Raw genomic sequence first — 15,295 nt, forward strand, 5'->3', positions numbered from 1 at the left:
ATATTTATTTACTCAACTGTATTAGTTGCTTACATAAATAAGAAGAATAAAAAAAAACTCAACTTGATTGACAAAGCAAGGACAGCTGCCATCCTGCGGTCAGCAAATGTGGCACAATAAGTTGCTGCCAGCACTTGGCCCCAATTAGTGGCCCTGTTATGTTTGAGAATTTATGTTGACAAAGTCAGTGTGCAAATTGTCTTGGCTTAATTTAGTGTGCAGCCGAGATAAAAACATAACAACAATGCAACGCAATGTGTGCAGCACTTACCTGCATAGAACAAAGGAAGCAGATTGAGCACAATAATGAGCGGAAATACAGTCCTTGCAAGTTTTTGCATATCCATAAAGATGCTGACAGTTCGAGTGTTGGCACTGCCACAGCTGACATTGCTGACTTTTCGTTGTTGTTGTAGTTGTTGTTGTTGTGTTGTTGTTGTTGCGGCCAAGTCTTTGCCAGGTTTGATTTTGGAAAATAAGCGTGATTGTATTGCTGGTCTACAAGTGTTGTTGTTGTTGTTGTCGGCAAGCGTCTTAGCACTGTCAACAGCAACATAGGCAGCCACAGCAGCAACAGCACTATGTTGACAGTCTGCATGAGTAATAGTATTGCTGTTGTCAGTGTAATTAGCACCATATAAAGCTGCGTTAGCTGAGCGAAGCATGTTGTTGTTGCTCTTGCTGCTGCTGCCACTGCTGCTGCTGATGGCAGCAATCTTATATATTGTCCATAACCAATGCGACGCAATTTTTTCACATCCGCCGCTTTGTACATCATCTGCTGCTGCTGCTGCTGCTGCTGTTGTTGACCTTGCTGCTGCTGCTGCTGTTGTTGGCTCTGTCTGCAAGGTTGCCGTTGGTAGTGACTGCCATGTTGGTGTTGTTGTTGCTGCTGCTGCTGCTTCCAATTTACCTTGACACTGTATCGTTTCGCTTTCAAATTGCTTCCGCTTGCTGCTGCTGCTGCTGCTTCTGTTGATGTTGACAGTGTGTTGTTGTTGTTGTTGCTGTTGTAAGAGTTGGCGTGTTGTGAAAGAAGTAGACTTGTTTGTTGTAGTAGTTGTTGTTGTTGTTGGTGTGTTATAGAAATGTTGTATCTGTGCTGAGGCCATGTTGTGCCCTGAAAGCATGAAACATAATATGTTAAAAAAGATGTCAAAAGCCATCGAATACTCTTAATTGAGCCCCACACCGCCCACTGGCCACACGCATCAAAGGGCACACATATCCACCCACTCAGGCTGCCCGCGTCCGGACTCGGACAGCATCCCAATATAAACAAATCATATAGCTTGACCAATATCAGCCCAAATGCGTAGCAACAAATTTTGTTGCCTTTTGATTATCGATTCACTGACTAAATATTTAGTGGGAAATCGTTTCGCCTTTGTGGATGCTCTAAGGATTACGCTCACAAAAAGGAAGCCAGAGAATGGCAAAGGAAAAATAAAACCCATTCACATTCACTTGATGCTGTGTATTTAGGTTATCTGCCAGCTGCGCGACTTTTTAATCAATTTCTGCTCGCAATAGTGAGCACTAGCAAATCCTTTTGACGTTTTTTTGAACTACCATACATGCTTGCCTGCTTGCCTTGGTTGTAACTTTTGGGGCAGACAAATTTGGGTTCTTTTGCCGCCGCTGTTTGTGTTTTTTTTTACTTTCCCAAATTACCGTAGGCTTTGGCTATTATTTGCATTTAAAACGCAGCTTTGATCACGCTAAATTCAATTTATATTCAATTTATCAACTGCTTAAATATTAAAAAGGAAACAGCATTTTAAATATGCATGCGCTGTAAAGAAATATAAAATAAATATAAAATGTAATAAAGTTGAATTAAATAAAATGTTAAAACTTGCTTTAATGGCGGCAAAAGCAAAAGCTGTTAGTTAACAGCCAACTAACATTAACGCTGTTAACATCCTGTGCTTTTTTATTGCTTTATAGCAAGTTTCACGCTAGATTGGGCAGCTTTAAAAAGCTTGCTGCAGCTTTTAGCTCGTACAGCAACCCGCATAAGTATGCTACACTTCTTAATGCAAACAAAGCGTGTGCGGCAATAAATTATCCAAAAGTTAACTGCATGAGTCAGCTAGCTGGCCAATGCCACGCCCACATGCTTAGGCAGACAAGCATTTATCACAAAAAATTATATAGCCATAGCCATAGATATATAAAATATTTCTTGCCAAAAACAAAAGCACACAAAAACGAATGTTCGGCCATTGTCTTGGGGTTATCTAACTGTGCGTGTGTCAGTTCCTTGTGGACATTACAGACACTGATAATAAAGTAAAAATTGCAACAATAAACGCATAGTTGTCATTGTCATGTACAGATGATGACAAACAGACACTGCTGGGCAACAGCAACAACTACAACTATAAGTAGCCCACACGTAACATGGACACATAAAGTGCTCGTAATCAACGTAAAATTCCAGACCACGCAAACACACACAGACGGACAGGCAGACAGACAGACAGACGAATGGAGGAGGCATATCACTTGCTGTGAACGCAATGACAGTGCCCACAAAAATATTCACAAGCCTCTGGCAGCCCCACACTCGCACTCGCTCTCTCTCTCTCTCTCTCTCTCTCTCTCTGTCACTATCTCTGCCTCTATAATTTTAGTGGCAGGCTGCTGTACTCAACTACTCAGTTGTCCAGCAAATTTTTCGTTTTGCTTTGTGGTTTCGAACATGTCTGCAATGCTGCACTATATGTAACTCTATAGGAATGTGTGTGTGTGTGTGGTTGTGCGCTTAACTAGGTGAATGTCGAGCAGGTGTCTCACTATCTCTGTGTGTACATTTGATGGGCATAAGGCAGATAGTGGGCTAACTCCAACATGGATAGTTCCTGTTGCCAGCAACATTTTTCACATTAAAAGCAAACCGAGCTAAGCATAATTGTCTCGCAGTGAATAAGAGTGAGTGAGTGAATGTATGTGCTGTTAAATAATTGAGGCAGCCATATAAGTTGCTAGCGCTAGTTGCTGCGCTGTTGTGCATTTGACGCGCTTTTGATGCAATCTAGTTACCGCATAAATGACAAACATCTGTATAGTTGCAAATGTGAATGTGAATTTTAATTAAAGCAAGTTGCCACACACAAAAAAAAAACGAATTGAAATAGCATTTGTGTTTTGCGTTTTGTATTTTAGCATGTTATTATTGTTGCTGGCAGCAAAACAAATTGCTCTCGCCTCAAATGTTGCTGCTGCTGCAGCTGCTGCTGTTGCTGCTGTGCATAGGTATTTGTTGCTTGTCTCTTGCTTTGACATTTACATTTGAATTTGCATTCGGTTGGCAGCAATTAGTTTGCACGCGTTGCGCTTATTGCTTTTCACACACACACACAGATGTAACAGCCACAATTGCAAGTGCATAGAGACATTTTCGGTTGCAATTATGGGGGCCCAACGCAGCACTTGGGCAATTTGTCAACGTGTCTGTTGCCAAGCTTAAATGCACGCGCTTAAAGTTGCAAGCCACAGCCACAGCTGTTGCTGTTGCAGTTGATGTTGCTGCTACTGCTGCTGACGCTGTGCACTTAGCAAAGAGCGCAAAAAATTATGGAAGCGCAAGACAAAAGCAGAAAACGGGAAAAAAAATTAAAAACTACCCGCAGCCAATTAGAGGAAACTAAAGCGTTGCAGCCACTTCAAAGTAAGCGCTTACTCACAGAGACTGCGAAAGTAAGCTTAGAGCAGTGCGGAAAAAAAGAGCGCAGCAAAAATAGAACCGCAGCAAAGTTGCACTAAATCCAAACGAAGTTAACATGCTCTTACCAAAAGTGAAGTTAATAATATTAGCAAGAAAAAGTTAAGAGCTTTTTACTCAAACTCGTGGCTGCTTCGTTTTTGAATTAAGCAGTATAAATAAGTAAAGTAAAATTCACGAAGCATCGAATGAGTAAATATAAATCATTGTTAGCAAAACCAAAGCCAGAGCTTGCTCTGTTTCATATTTTAACTAACTTAGTATAAATGACACATAATAAATTCCAATAAAGTCTTAATTTGGCCTAGAATTTTGCTTTTATATGCTTTAAACTTTCTATTCATTTCTTACAAATTTAGTTTGGATATTAAGCTAAATGGAATATATCTGCAAATATCACTCATACGCACATGTGACCTACACCACTTAACTCATTGCTGTATATTTAGCACTTATGGAACTCAAGCACTCACATTATCAGCAACAGCGTTTGCTAGTTCAATTTAAAATCAAGTGCCATCGAATAAATAAATAAAATTAAATATTAATTTCGCTATCATCAGCACATCAAAGCCAAAATAAATAAGAATGAACAACTTTAAATTAATATCAGACTGTTGACAAACTAATTGAAATGACTTTGCAAGCATAAAACAATATTTTCATACTTTACTTTTATGATTATGCTGCGAAGTTTAATGTCAGTGTCAATAAAAATGAGCTTAAACTTATTGATGGCACTTATAAGTTTGTCGCCATGGCGATCAAAAGATAATAAGCCTTAACAGTATAGAGCAATACTCTAACCAGGCCAACGAGTTGGCAAATGGCTGTCAGCAACAAATGGTGGCAGCAAAAAACTGAACAAAGCAACAACCATGGCGTTGCAACTGGAACACTTGAACGCCCGCGAGTTGAACGCATAAATTTGCAAGCTCTAAACGCAGCGACAATATGAAAAAAAAAAAAAGCAGCTGCAAAAACTGAGTGACTTACAAATGGCCAGACAGACAGACAGACAGTGATGGCTTTAAAACAGTTAAGCTGCTGCTGCTGCAGTTGGTATTATTGTTGTTATAAGTCATTCATATTGTTGCAATACAAATAAAGCAATGGATGGCAGTTGACAACTGGCAAGCGACAACACTGCGTATGAATGCTATATGCAGTCATTTGTGGGTGTTGTGGGCGTGCCTGCAGTTAAATATACACACATTTATAATTTATATGCCATATCAGCAGTAAAAATAATACAAACACACACACACACACAGGCAAACACTGGCGTAAATGCGAATGCAAACAAATGCATGCATACATATATTTTCATAATATTGCGCAGCCTTTTTTTGTAGGCGTGGCCATGCCTGACTGCACGCTGCCAGACGGCTGTCAGTCGAGTCAGCACGCCTAGTTGCATGTGCAACATGCAGCACGCGCGACAGCGTACGCAGCGAATCTAAAGGCACAACCTCATCATCATCATCGTCGTCGTCGGCAGCATCATCAACTTGCTGCGGATATTAGCAGTGTGTCTGCTTATGCTGCTGCTGCTGCTTGTGTGTGTCAGCCCTTATGACAAATGATAATTTCAATTTGGCCTTTGTTGCCACACAGTGCTTAAATTGCAAGTAGCATGCAACTCATGTGCCTCTGTTTTTATTTGTGCAGCAGCTTTTGGCACTCATTATGCTAAATAATAAAAGTATAATTTGTAGTTTTTAATTAGAAAACTTAGCACAGCTTTTGTCAACTAACTAACTAACGAACTAACTAACTAACTAACATGCATATATACATAGAATATATTCAACTCTGCTTGTTATGCACTCAGCATTTTGCACATTGTAAATAGTTTGCTGCATAAATATGCAATGCGTTTGCTAATAGTTTGGGGCATATGCGGCGTATGCGTAATGCATGAGCTATGTGCATGATGTTTGCCAGCATAAAGTATAGTGCAACACTCACTCCCAAGTGAACCCCACACACACACACACACACACACAAAATGCTGGCAATGCTTTTTAGCCCCAGCTCAGACTGACATTGAGTGCTTACATCATGGCTGGGGCTAGAGCTGGCGCAGGGGTTGGGGTTGGGGCAGCGGCTGGGCTACAAATATGCTCAGCTGCATGCCAATATGTTTGAGCTTCAAGGCAGCAGCTTGTTTTTGGGATTTTGTATTCCAACAATTGGAATTTCTGTTTATGCCAACTACTCACCATATCGTCTGCATTTAGATCGCTTGGGTACACCACGTCCTAATCACGGAATCGTTGAGCGTTTCTGCAAAAGAGTTAAGGTATATATAATCGTTAGTTGTGCGTTACTACAATATAACTTTATGTTTGAGTTGTAAACTATGATTGCTCTATAGCTGACAGCCCAAGCAGTTGCAATTTTAATGCAAGTTGGCGCAAACTTGGCCCGCAAAGTTAAACTATTGCCAAATCAATTTCAGTGCCCACAAGAACTTAGCCAAGCTGGCTGCCAAATAGATAAAACCTTATAGGACATAGACGCATGTGTTGAAGACAGAGCAAGAGAGAATGAGGGTGAGTGAGTGCGACAAGTAAAGCCGCTAACAAATTGTAAGCGTACACTTAGAAAAACAAACATGAGTTTAATGCAAATAATTAACGGTTAGTACTAATAAGCATTAATAGATTAGATTATTTTTATTTGAGGAAAGATTAAAGAAAAATAAAAATTATTATTATTATACAAATAATAGAAATATAATTCTTAATTAATCTATGAGTTTATATAAATATTGCGATATTGAGTATTGCAATGAATAATTGAATTGATTGATTGCTTAGTAATTTTAATATCAATTTGACTGCTATTTAATAGCGAGTCAGGAATTTGTCTGTCAAGTATACGACCCTAATACAAATCATACGAAGGTTATCTTATTTAATTTAATGTCTGGCTATAAACAATCGAAGATAAAAGAAAATTATTACTGAAAATACTAAAAATTAACAAGGCTAAGTAATTAAAATAAAATGTTTATTTAAAAAAGAAATAAGACAAGATACACAGGCCCAACATTTCTTGCAAGGATTGGGAACAACTCTATCAGATCAAGGTTAGTGTAAGTTTATAGTTAAATAACATAGCCTATGCCTCTGTGTTGCAGCCACAATAAAATTTCTCATTTAAACTGTATTATTTTCATTGAAAATTAATTCAAATTTTAACAGCAATCAACGCATTTTATGATAGAAAAGAATGTAAGCCGTTCAGCTTTTTATGTGCTTCAAAAGTTACGCTTGCTTAGCCAATTGAGAGTTGGAGTTCAGCAGAAATATTTTTTGGCGAGTGTAATACACTTTGGCATTGGCAGCACTTTAAGCCAAGTCCCCAGAGCAATTTATCATCTCTATGTTTTAAATTTAATACATTTATTTTATGTTTTGCTTGTTTTTTTTTTCTGCTCATTGTTGTTGTTGCCTCCACTTTTTGGTAGAGACTTGCCGTTTTAACTGGTTTCTTGTGCCATTTCATTGTGCGTGTCTGCGCCTCTCAAACAATTCCCTCAGCAAGAGCGGCAAGCGAGCTGGCAAGTTGGGAAGTTGGGAAAGGCAACTCCAAGTCCAAGTCAATTGTATGTGTGGCGTCGTGTAAAGAGCTTGGCTGAGTTATGGCTGCTGTAGCTGTAGCTGTAGCTTGTGCTAGCTTTCTCAGCTTGCTGTAATTGAATTTATTGCCGTTGCCTGTATTCATCAATGTCAGGCAGGCAGGCAGCAGGCAGGCGAGGCGGCACTTGAGCTGCAACAACACTTTACGCTGAGAGCAAACTGAAGCTCGAGCGCTCGAGCTGAAAGTGTCAAAGATTATGCAATTGCGCATACGCAGCGTATGACAGAGAACCTTAAATTGAAATATTGACCATGCACAAGCCGAAGCACTCCCTCCAGCCATCTACTCAACTGCTGCTGCTGCTGCTACTGCTGCTGCTGAGCTATGCCAAAACCAGTAACTGTCCAACGCCAAATTGCTTTCGATATCAATTTCCTGGCAAAGCATTTGTTTTCGCTGGCAACACTCGCCGCAGCTGCAACAAAATCCGATTAGAATGCCATTCCAACCAACCCAACTCCCCCCATACACACCCCATACAGCTTCGAATGAAATTGTTTAAACTCGTTGCCGTTGCCGCTGCCGTTGCCTCTGCCTTTGTTTTTGTTCGCTACGATGCAGCGGATAAAAACTAAATCCAATGCCATTCATTGGTTGCCAAAAGCCACACACGGACACACAAATGCAATTGCAAATCAATGGAACCCACCAGCGGCCAACAACATTCAATACACGAAGCTTTAATTATGATCAAGTAAATATCCCGTGTGTGTGTGTGGGTTTGAGTTTTTTCTGCGTCTGTGTAGATTTTCACAGTAATGGAAATTAAACTCTAGACCGCTAATGAAATCAATGCCAAGTCAGCATATTTAATGCAATTTCAACTGCCAAATTAAATCAATTACTTTACAACGATTAAGGGCTACAATTATTTTGCAAATTGTTCACTTTCATTTTACATGCAAGGTAAATAATTTCAATAAATGTGTCACATTTCAATTAATCTCAATGAAACTCTTCTGTAAACCATGTTCAATTACAATATAATAAAAAATACAGTAATTGCTGGCCAGAGCATCAAGGCTAATTAGCTAAATAAAATGTAATGGACAGCGAGAGTGAGAGAGCACAGTGTAGAAGAAAATGTAGAAAGCTAAAATATTGTTTAACTATTAAACTTGCTCAGCAATTCATGCTCATATTTTAAGACCTATACTTATTAAGTTTTAATGACTTTCATTCTGCATAGCCACAGATCGCTGTTAATAATTATTGCCAAGCATCTATCAATTGCAATATTCATCTTGGAACTTTTGTGACTGCCTTTAATTAAGTTGATAAAGTATAAAAGTATTTTATAGATTCCAGTCATAGATTTTAATGAACGATAATGTTGAGAATTTCAAGTTTCTTAGAGCTTTTGTTGCGACCCCATAGAAACTTTAGTAGTCCTAGTCGAATCCATATTATTATATTAATTTCCTTACAACTATAACATCTGAAGTCAAAGACCAAAATCCTTTTTCTCATTATTGTAACTATTTTTAATTTAATACTTGAAACGCTGATATTCTTACTTCTTATACTAGAATTATATATTTCTAACTTATGGAATATTTTGTATTGTAGTTTTAGCTCTGAGGTAATGTTTAATTATTCTCACATATATTTATCTGTATAAAAAATCACATAATGACTCCTCAAATTGATGTAAATTGACAATTATCATAATTTGCATTTGTCCTACTCATTTAATTTAGCTCAATTAAATTGCTAATTTATGAATATTTGAAAATAAACAGCGTTGGTAAAATAGAAACCAACCAAAAGCAACGCAACATTCTGATATTAGTCAGATTAAAAGATTGAATTACTATTTGCTGAAAACAACAATTGACTAAAATTTGCCAATGACAAGCCCAGTGACAAATTTTGTTTTAAGCCAAGCTTGACCATAGCATTCAACATATGGATTACTGATTTAAACATGTGGCTAAGTTATATTACAAACTTAATTTGATTAGCATTTGTGGCTTTCTTGCAAATATCAATGCATAAATATTAGAAGTTCAATGCATGCGGTTAAGCGTGAACAGTAGAACAATCGAAAATCAATCAGTTAACTCAATTGTAAGTGTCACAGTTGCCAATTGGAGTTGACAGCAGCTGGATCAGGGCTTAGGCGTGTGTCATTAGCCAGACATATCACAGTTGGAAATGTGTGGGCCCTAAAGTTCCATGCTGCTGCTGAAATTTTGATGCAGCTCTCGGTTGTGTGCAGGCTGTCAGAAGATAACCAATTGTGTGTTATGGCTGACAGGCAGCATAATTCACACTAATGGTTGCACCTTTGTGAGCCATAGCCCGTTGACGCTACAGAAATTGAAAAACATGGGCGACAATGACAAACTGCAATGCCTCTGGACGATGATATATGTGTGCATGCAGGTTTTATATAGGGTGGGATGGCTGTTCCTAAGGCTAAGGCGTGTCGGTTGCCACATAAATTATCAAAGTGCAAGTTGCAAATTGCTTGGCCTTCGGGCCAGCAGCAGCAGCAGCAGCAAAGCCACGAATGTGCACATAATTCCGAATTTATTATAAGTTTACGTGCCGTGTCGCATGATGCATGGGATAATGCGACTACGAGCTGCAACTGAAAACTGAAAACTCAAAGTACAAACTGAAAACTATAAGCCAGAGTGCGCCAGAGTCCAAAGCCCAGGCTGCTATGATGCTGAGCAGGTTCTTTTCTACTTGCTGCCAGCCCAGGTATCCACGGCACGTTGTAGGCGTGTGTGTCACATGCAAATAAGGTCACACACACACACAGAGACACACGGAAACTCACACACAATGTTGGCCGCTCGTTGGAGCTCGTTGAAGACAACATGCCACGCCTCTGCGCTGCATTGCGGCGCCTTTTGTGTCAAGCAGCGGTTACGCCCACTGGGCACACTGCTTAGCTTAGCTTAGCTTAGCTTGTTTCGATTAAATGCATCATTGCCTGGCATAGCAAATGCAGCCCTAACCTAACCTCAATCTGCGCCCAGCGCTCTCTGTGCCCAGCGGGTGGCACACTCATTCAAGAATGTTATGCACTTTTTTCTGTCCGCTCCTGGCTCTTTCAATGGTCCTGCTTCAGCCTCCTGCTGCGCGCCGTTAACATGCCTCGGCCGGGCTTCAACTTAACTATTAACGCTGTTGTTGTCACCAGCGCAATTTCAATTTACTCGTTGTCCTCGGCTCTCTGCTGTGCAACGCTCAACAACAACAACAACAACAACAGCAGCAACAAGCACAGAATGCCAGGTGAAAGTTGCACACATATTTAAGTTGTAAAACTGATTTTGCAAAGCCAAACAAAGCCAGCTGACGCTTTGATGAATTTAACAAAATATCCCGCTGCTCTATAGAGAATACGCTAGGGCAAATTTTAGCTTGGCTGCAAAAATGCTAAGCACTTTTCACTAAATAGATTAATGGCTGTCAACAATATGCTTAAAGCGCAGATTCTTTGACATTTTATAAAGTCATTAAACATTATATATAGAACAAGTTTATAACGTTGCTTAAAAGTTGTGAGGAGTGAGGAACAACACTAAGAATTTTTAACACGAATTATAAATTTGCTATACATGACTGAAAATATATTGAAAATTGTATGCGCTCTTTGAATAACGTTTTAGATTAAGCTTAGGAGAGAGTTAGTAGAAAGTATTTTGTATTAAATAAGAAATGCCAAAATGTAGATTTTAAAGCATATAATCAATCAAAAAGAATTGATTCGTTTTATATAAATAAAAAACTGTATATATATAAAGCAGACTATTCAGTAATTCCGTCAAGTAAATTCTGAATTAACATGAATTCCTTTAATGTCCTTTGTCTGTTTATGGCGAAACATACAGAAAACTGCTTTAGGAATGAAATCAAAACTAGCTCTTACATCAATAGTAAAAATCACATATTTCGTACTAATTCTACGATACGTTCAGTCGATTTAGCTTATCAAGAAATGTTCTAGAAACGCAAACTTCGTCGAGGTAAATACTAAATGCAAATATTTTCAATATAAAGCATACAAAGTATCAAAGCTCGCGGGCGTCATGACATTTTTAAAAGTGCCCCTTAAGTTCTGAAAACTTGCAAAGCGGATCAAGAATCTATGAAAGTGCCGTTTATTATTTTCACAAAAAGTTAGTAAATAGATCAAATAGTTAAATATTGTCCTGCCCATATTACAAACAAATAATTGAACATAATTTAAAAGTTTATCAATCAAGTATGTACTATTAATTGTTATTCTACTGTTTCTTACTTAGTTGTAATTAAATCCCAAAAGGGAAAATGTATCCTATTGCCTAAAGTTATCTTTTTAATAACTAAAGAATAATAATTAAATATTTATTAGGCTGAAGCATTAATGCGCTACTTATGGTAAATGAATTGCCACAAAGAAAGTGACACAAGGCCCCGCGGGCCAATTTCAGCTGTTATTTTGGCTAGTAAAAAGCTAAGCAACCTTTTGAACAGCATACAGTTAGCTTCTCTTTTTTTTGCAATATCTCGCTAATGTCATGACATTTGATCATTAGCCCTGTACACAATGTGACCTTGGCGCTGTTTGAACTCAGTTCGAGCAGAAGGCCCCAAAGCTGTAGCGTTTGATAGGCGTGCGCTGCATTCATATCAGTTGATTAGTGCAGCGCACAAAGGATATAGGATATATGTATATAGCACTCTCGTTGCCTTTTGCAACATGTGAGAGCACAAAGAGCTTGCGACTGACAATGGAGGAATATCAAATGGCTGCAGGCCAAGCTGGGGCAGCGTTGGGGCGTTGATTTTTAATAATACCCACATCTCAGTGTGAGCTCCGAGTAAAAGGCAGAAATTAGCGCGCAAGCAAATGAAACTCAATTGCAATTGCTGCTGCTGCTGCTGTAGCTTTCTCTATTGACTTTGGCTGCTGCTGCTGCTGCGCGCATAACTAAGGCAATTAGTTGAGAGACACGCCCACTTTTGTCTGTGTCTGTGTCTGCATCTGTATAGAGTACTTACATTTATGCTCGTTGCATCGCATGGCATTTGCTGTTCCACTTTGGCCATGTCCTTTCCAGAGCTACATTTTCAATTAATTGCTGCTGCGCTGCCATGAAAATTAAAGTCTTTTGTTGCAGTGCTGAAATCTCTATCTGCAATGAGAGAGAGAGAGAGTGAGAGACAAAGAAATGTGATGTGAAAAGTTGAGATTTAGTTGCATTTGCTAACATTAGCGTTAGATCAATAATATGCTTGCTCATCAAGTATGCGCAGCGTGTAACAAACAAAACCATAATTGGCGAAAAAAGAAAACCAAAAAATTATGCAAATGGCGGGCGGGCGAGCAGGTCTCATACAAATGAATTGAAACAAAGCGAAATGCAGAATAAAATTAATTGGTAAACCAAACGCAACTATCACACACACACACGCTAACACACACATGCATACATGGTAAATGTATACACACACAGACAGACACACATAAAGAGCTTGTAATTTAGTCAACCAATTTTTATGGCTGCGAAAACAAAAGCATCGGCAACTTGGCTTGGCTTGGCTTGGCAACCGAAAATCAAGGCACGCAGTCAGCGGGGGCGTGCAAGGCGTGGCCAATATGGCTAACGTCTGCCGTTGCCGCTGCCGTTGCTGACAAATGCACGTTCCACTAACAATAAATGATAAAACATAAATTTGCACACGCACACACACACACATAGAGAAAGAGCGAACTATGCGTGCGTGTGTGTGTCATATCGTTAAAAGTCAATTGTAAACTTATGCGCCCTGGAGGCAAACTACAGCTACAACTACAACTACAACTACAACAACAACACGTACGTGTTATGTGACTGTTCGAATCATAAGGTCTCGTTATCAGCAGCATTTAAATCAGCGCCAGCGCCTTCGCCTGCGCAACGACAGCAGCAAACATTGTCAGAGGCTGCAGTAAAAGTAACCACTGAAGCGGCAGTTGTACGTAAGTTACATTGACATTGCCAAAATAAGCAGGCACCAATACCAACACACACACACACGCACACAGCTACACTTATGCAAACAAGGCGTGAGAGTTTTACTGAAAGCAATACAGAGAGCTTAGGGCTTAAAGCGCTTGCGCTTTGACTTTGCTTAAGCCAAAGAGCGTTACGCTCTGACTGTCTGTCTGTCTGCCTGTCTTTCCGGCTGGCTAACTCTCTTGAAAGTTAAGAGTCTGTCCAAGCGCTGGCGTCGCCCCTTTTTTTCTTTTTGCTTTGGTGTTGCTCTTTGGCAACAACAATTGCTGTTTGGTTTTGTTTTTTTGCTGCGTTTGGCTTGTTTACGCTTTGCCGCATATGTCGCTGCAAATTTATATTTTATACGCACACACACACACACATACACACACACACTCACTATGTGGTAGGTACAACTGTTTGGCAGCAGTTTTTCTTGTCTACGTATTTTTTATATGCTTACACATGCGTTGCTTTTAATGACGTAACAATTATCTTAGGCCCTAATGTGACTCTCGGGTGCGCTTCTGTGGCCTACGGCCGTCAATTGAATTGCCACACACACACAAAGACACACACATATAGAGAGAGAGCGGCTTTATTTAAACTGTCAGTTTATTGTCATTTTTGCATTTAATTAGAAAACAAAAACGCTCGACTGCAGCTTAAGCATTTACTGCTTTAACTACGAAAATCGTTCTGACGCCTCCAGCTGCGTGTGATGGGGGGCGCGCCCACACTGCTCTAGCTAAACGTTTTGCAAATAACTATTTTTTAAGCTTAAACAAGCAACAACACTCTAAGCGAGCACTTAAGTGTGTTGCTCCAACAACAACAGCAGCAGCTGCGTCCAGTGCAGCAGCAGCAAAGTGAAGTGAATGCGAGCATGAATGAATGAATGAGTGAATGACAGCATGTCGTGGGCAGGGGCGTGGCGGCCTGCTTAGCCAGTGCATCCATTGTTAAATGCGACTCCTGCTGTCATTACTCGACATGACGGCTGACGGGCTGCCATTGTTGTTGTTGCTGCTGCTGCTGCTGCTGCTGCTGTGGTTGTTGCTACTGTCATTTTCATCTAAGTGCACACCAAGTGCGCTCCAGGTTTGCGTGCTGCTATATTTACATACATTCCTATGTCTTTGAATGTGTGTGTGTGTGTGTGTGTTTGTATGTTTTGAGGCATTTGTTTGAGTGCAGTGCTTGTTGCTTTTGTTTCAGTTGCTTCTGCTGCTTCTGCTGCTGCTGCTGCTGATGTCACCGTTATGTTGTCGCTATAGTTTTTGTTTTTCTTTTGTTTCCACTGTGCCATTTATGTGTGCACAACTGATGGTACTATGTGGCCAAGCAGCCAAGCACCCCAACCGTTTATGCAGCCGCTGGCCAATGAGACAACAATTAACAAACACACACAGACACACACACTTGCACAATGTACTTGTGGTTAGCGAAACAACAATAAAAATAGCTACTTTTTGTTTGGTTGGCCCACAAAATCTGCAAATGACGCTAAATGTTTGCCACTTACATACGGGTTTTGCCATTTTAAAGCCTATTTTAAATATTTACGTGCGAAAAATGTTAAATTCCACTTCGTTCAATTCTTACAAAAAGTATTGCCTACTTTCAGGCACGTTTACGCATTAAAATCAAATGTTATAACAAATTATCGTATGAACGCTGAAATTTTAATTGAAATGACAGTTTTATGTAAAAATAAATAAATTGACACTAGTTTTGAATATTTATTAAAATAATATTTATTATAAATCATATGACAAATTTAATGCAAATGTTGTCATTAAAATAATATATGTTGGTGTTGTGTTGCTCTATAAGAATATATATAAATTTAAAATTCATGTTTTGCTCTGCTTAGGGACAAGCCTTTCGCTGAGCATTGATCACCCAGCAGCGTCGTCAGTCAGTTAGTCAG

The 15,295-nt window shown here is 39.4% G+C and overlaps 1 protein-coding gene across 8 annotated transcripts in view; it reads right to left on the minus strand.

Moving 5' to 3' along the window:
* Positions 1–15,295, minus strand: part of LOC108603686 (tolloid-like protein 2) — a 44,750-nt gene that overhangs the window by 27,819 nt on the left and 1,636 nt on the right. For all 8 annotated transcript variants that reach the window (XR_001915315.1, XR_001915316.1, XM_017992705.1 and 5 more), the window contains exons 2-4: positions 12,386–12,519; positions 5,956–6,019; positions 272–1,120 (exon numbers count right to left, since the gene is read on the minus strand). Coding sequence is in view for 6 of the 8 variants with exons in the window: in XM_017992705.1 (XP_017848194.1) it covers positions 272–1,112 (841 nt within the window). In the remaining 2 variants the exon portion in view is untranslated. The remainder of the gene's footprint in view (positions 1–271; positions 1,121–5,955; positions 6,020–12,385; positions 12,520–15,295) is intronic.

The sequence above is a fragment of the Drosophila busckii genome, chromosome 3R, assembly GCF_011750605.1.
Source record: "Drosophila busckii strain San Diego stock center, stock number 13000-0081.31 chromosome 3R, ASM1175060v1, whole genome shotgun sequence".
Classification (NCBI taxonomy): domain Eukaryota; kingdom Metazoa; phylum Arthropoda; class Insecta; order Diptera; family Drosophilidae; genus Drosophila; species Drosophila busckii.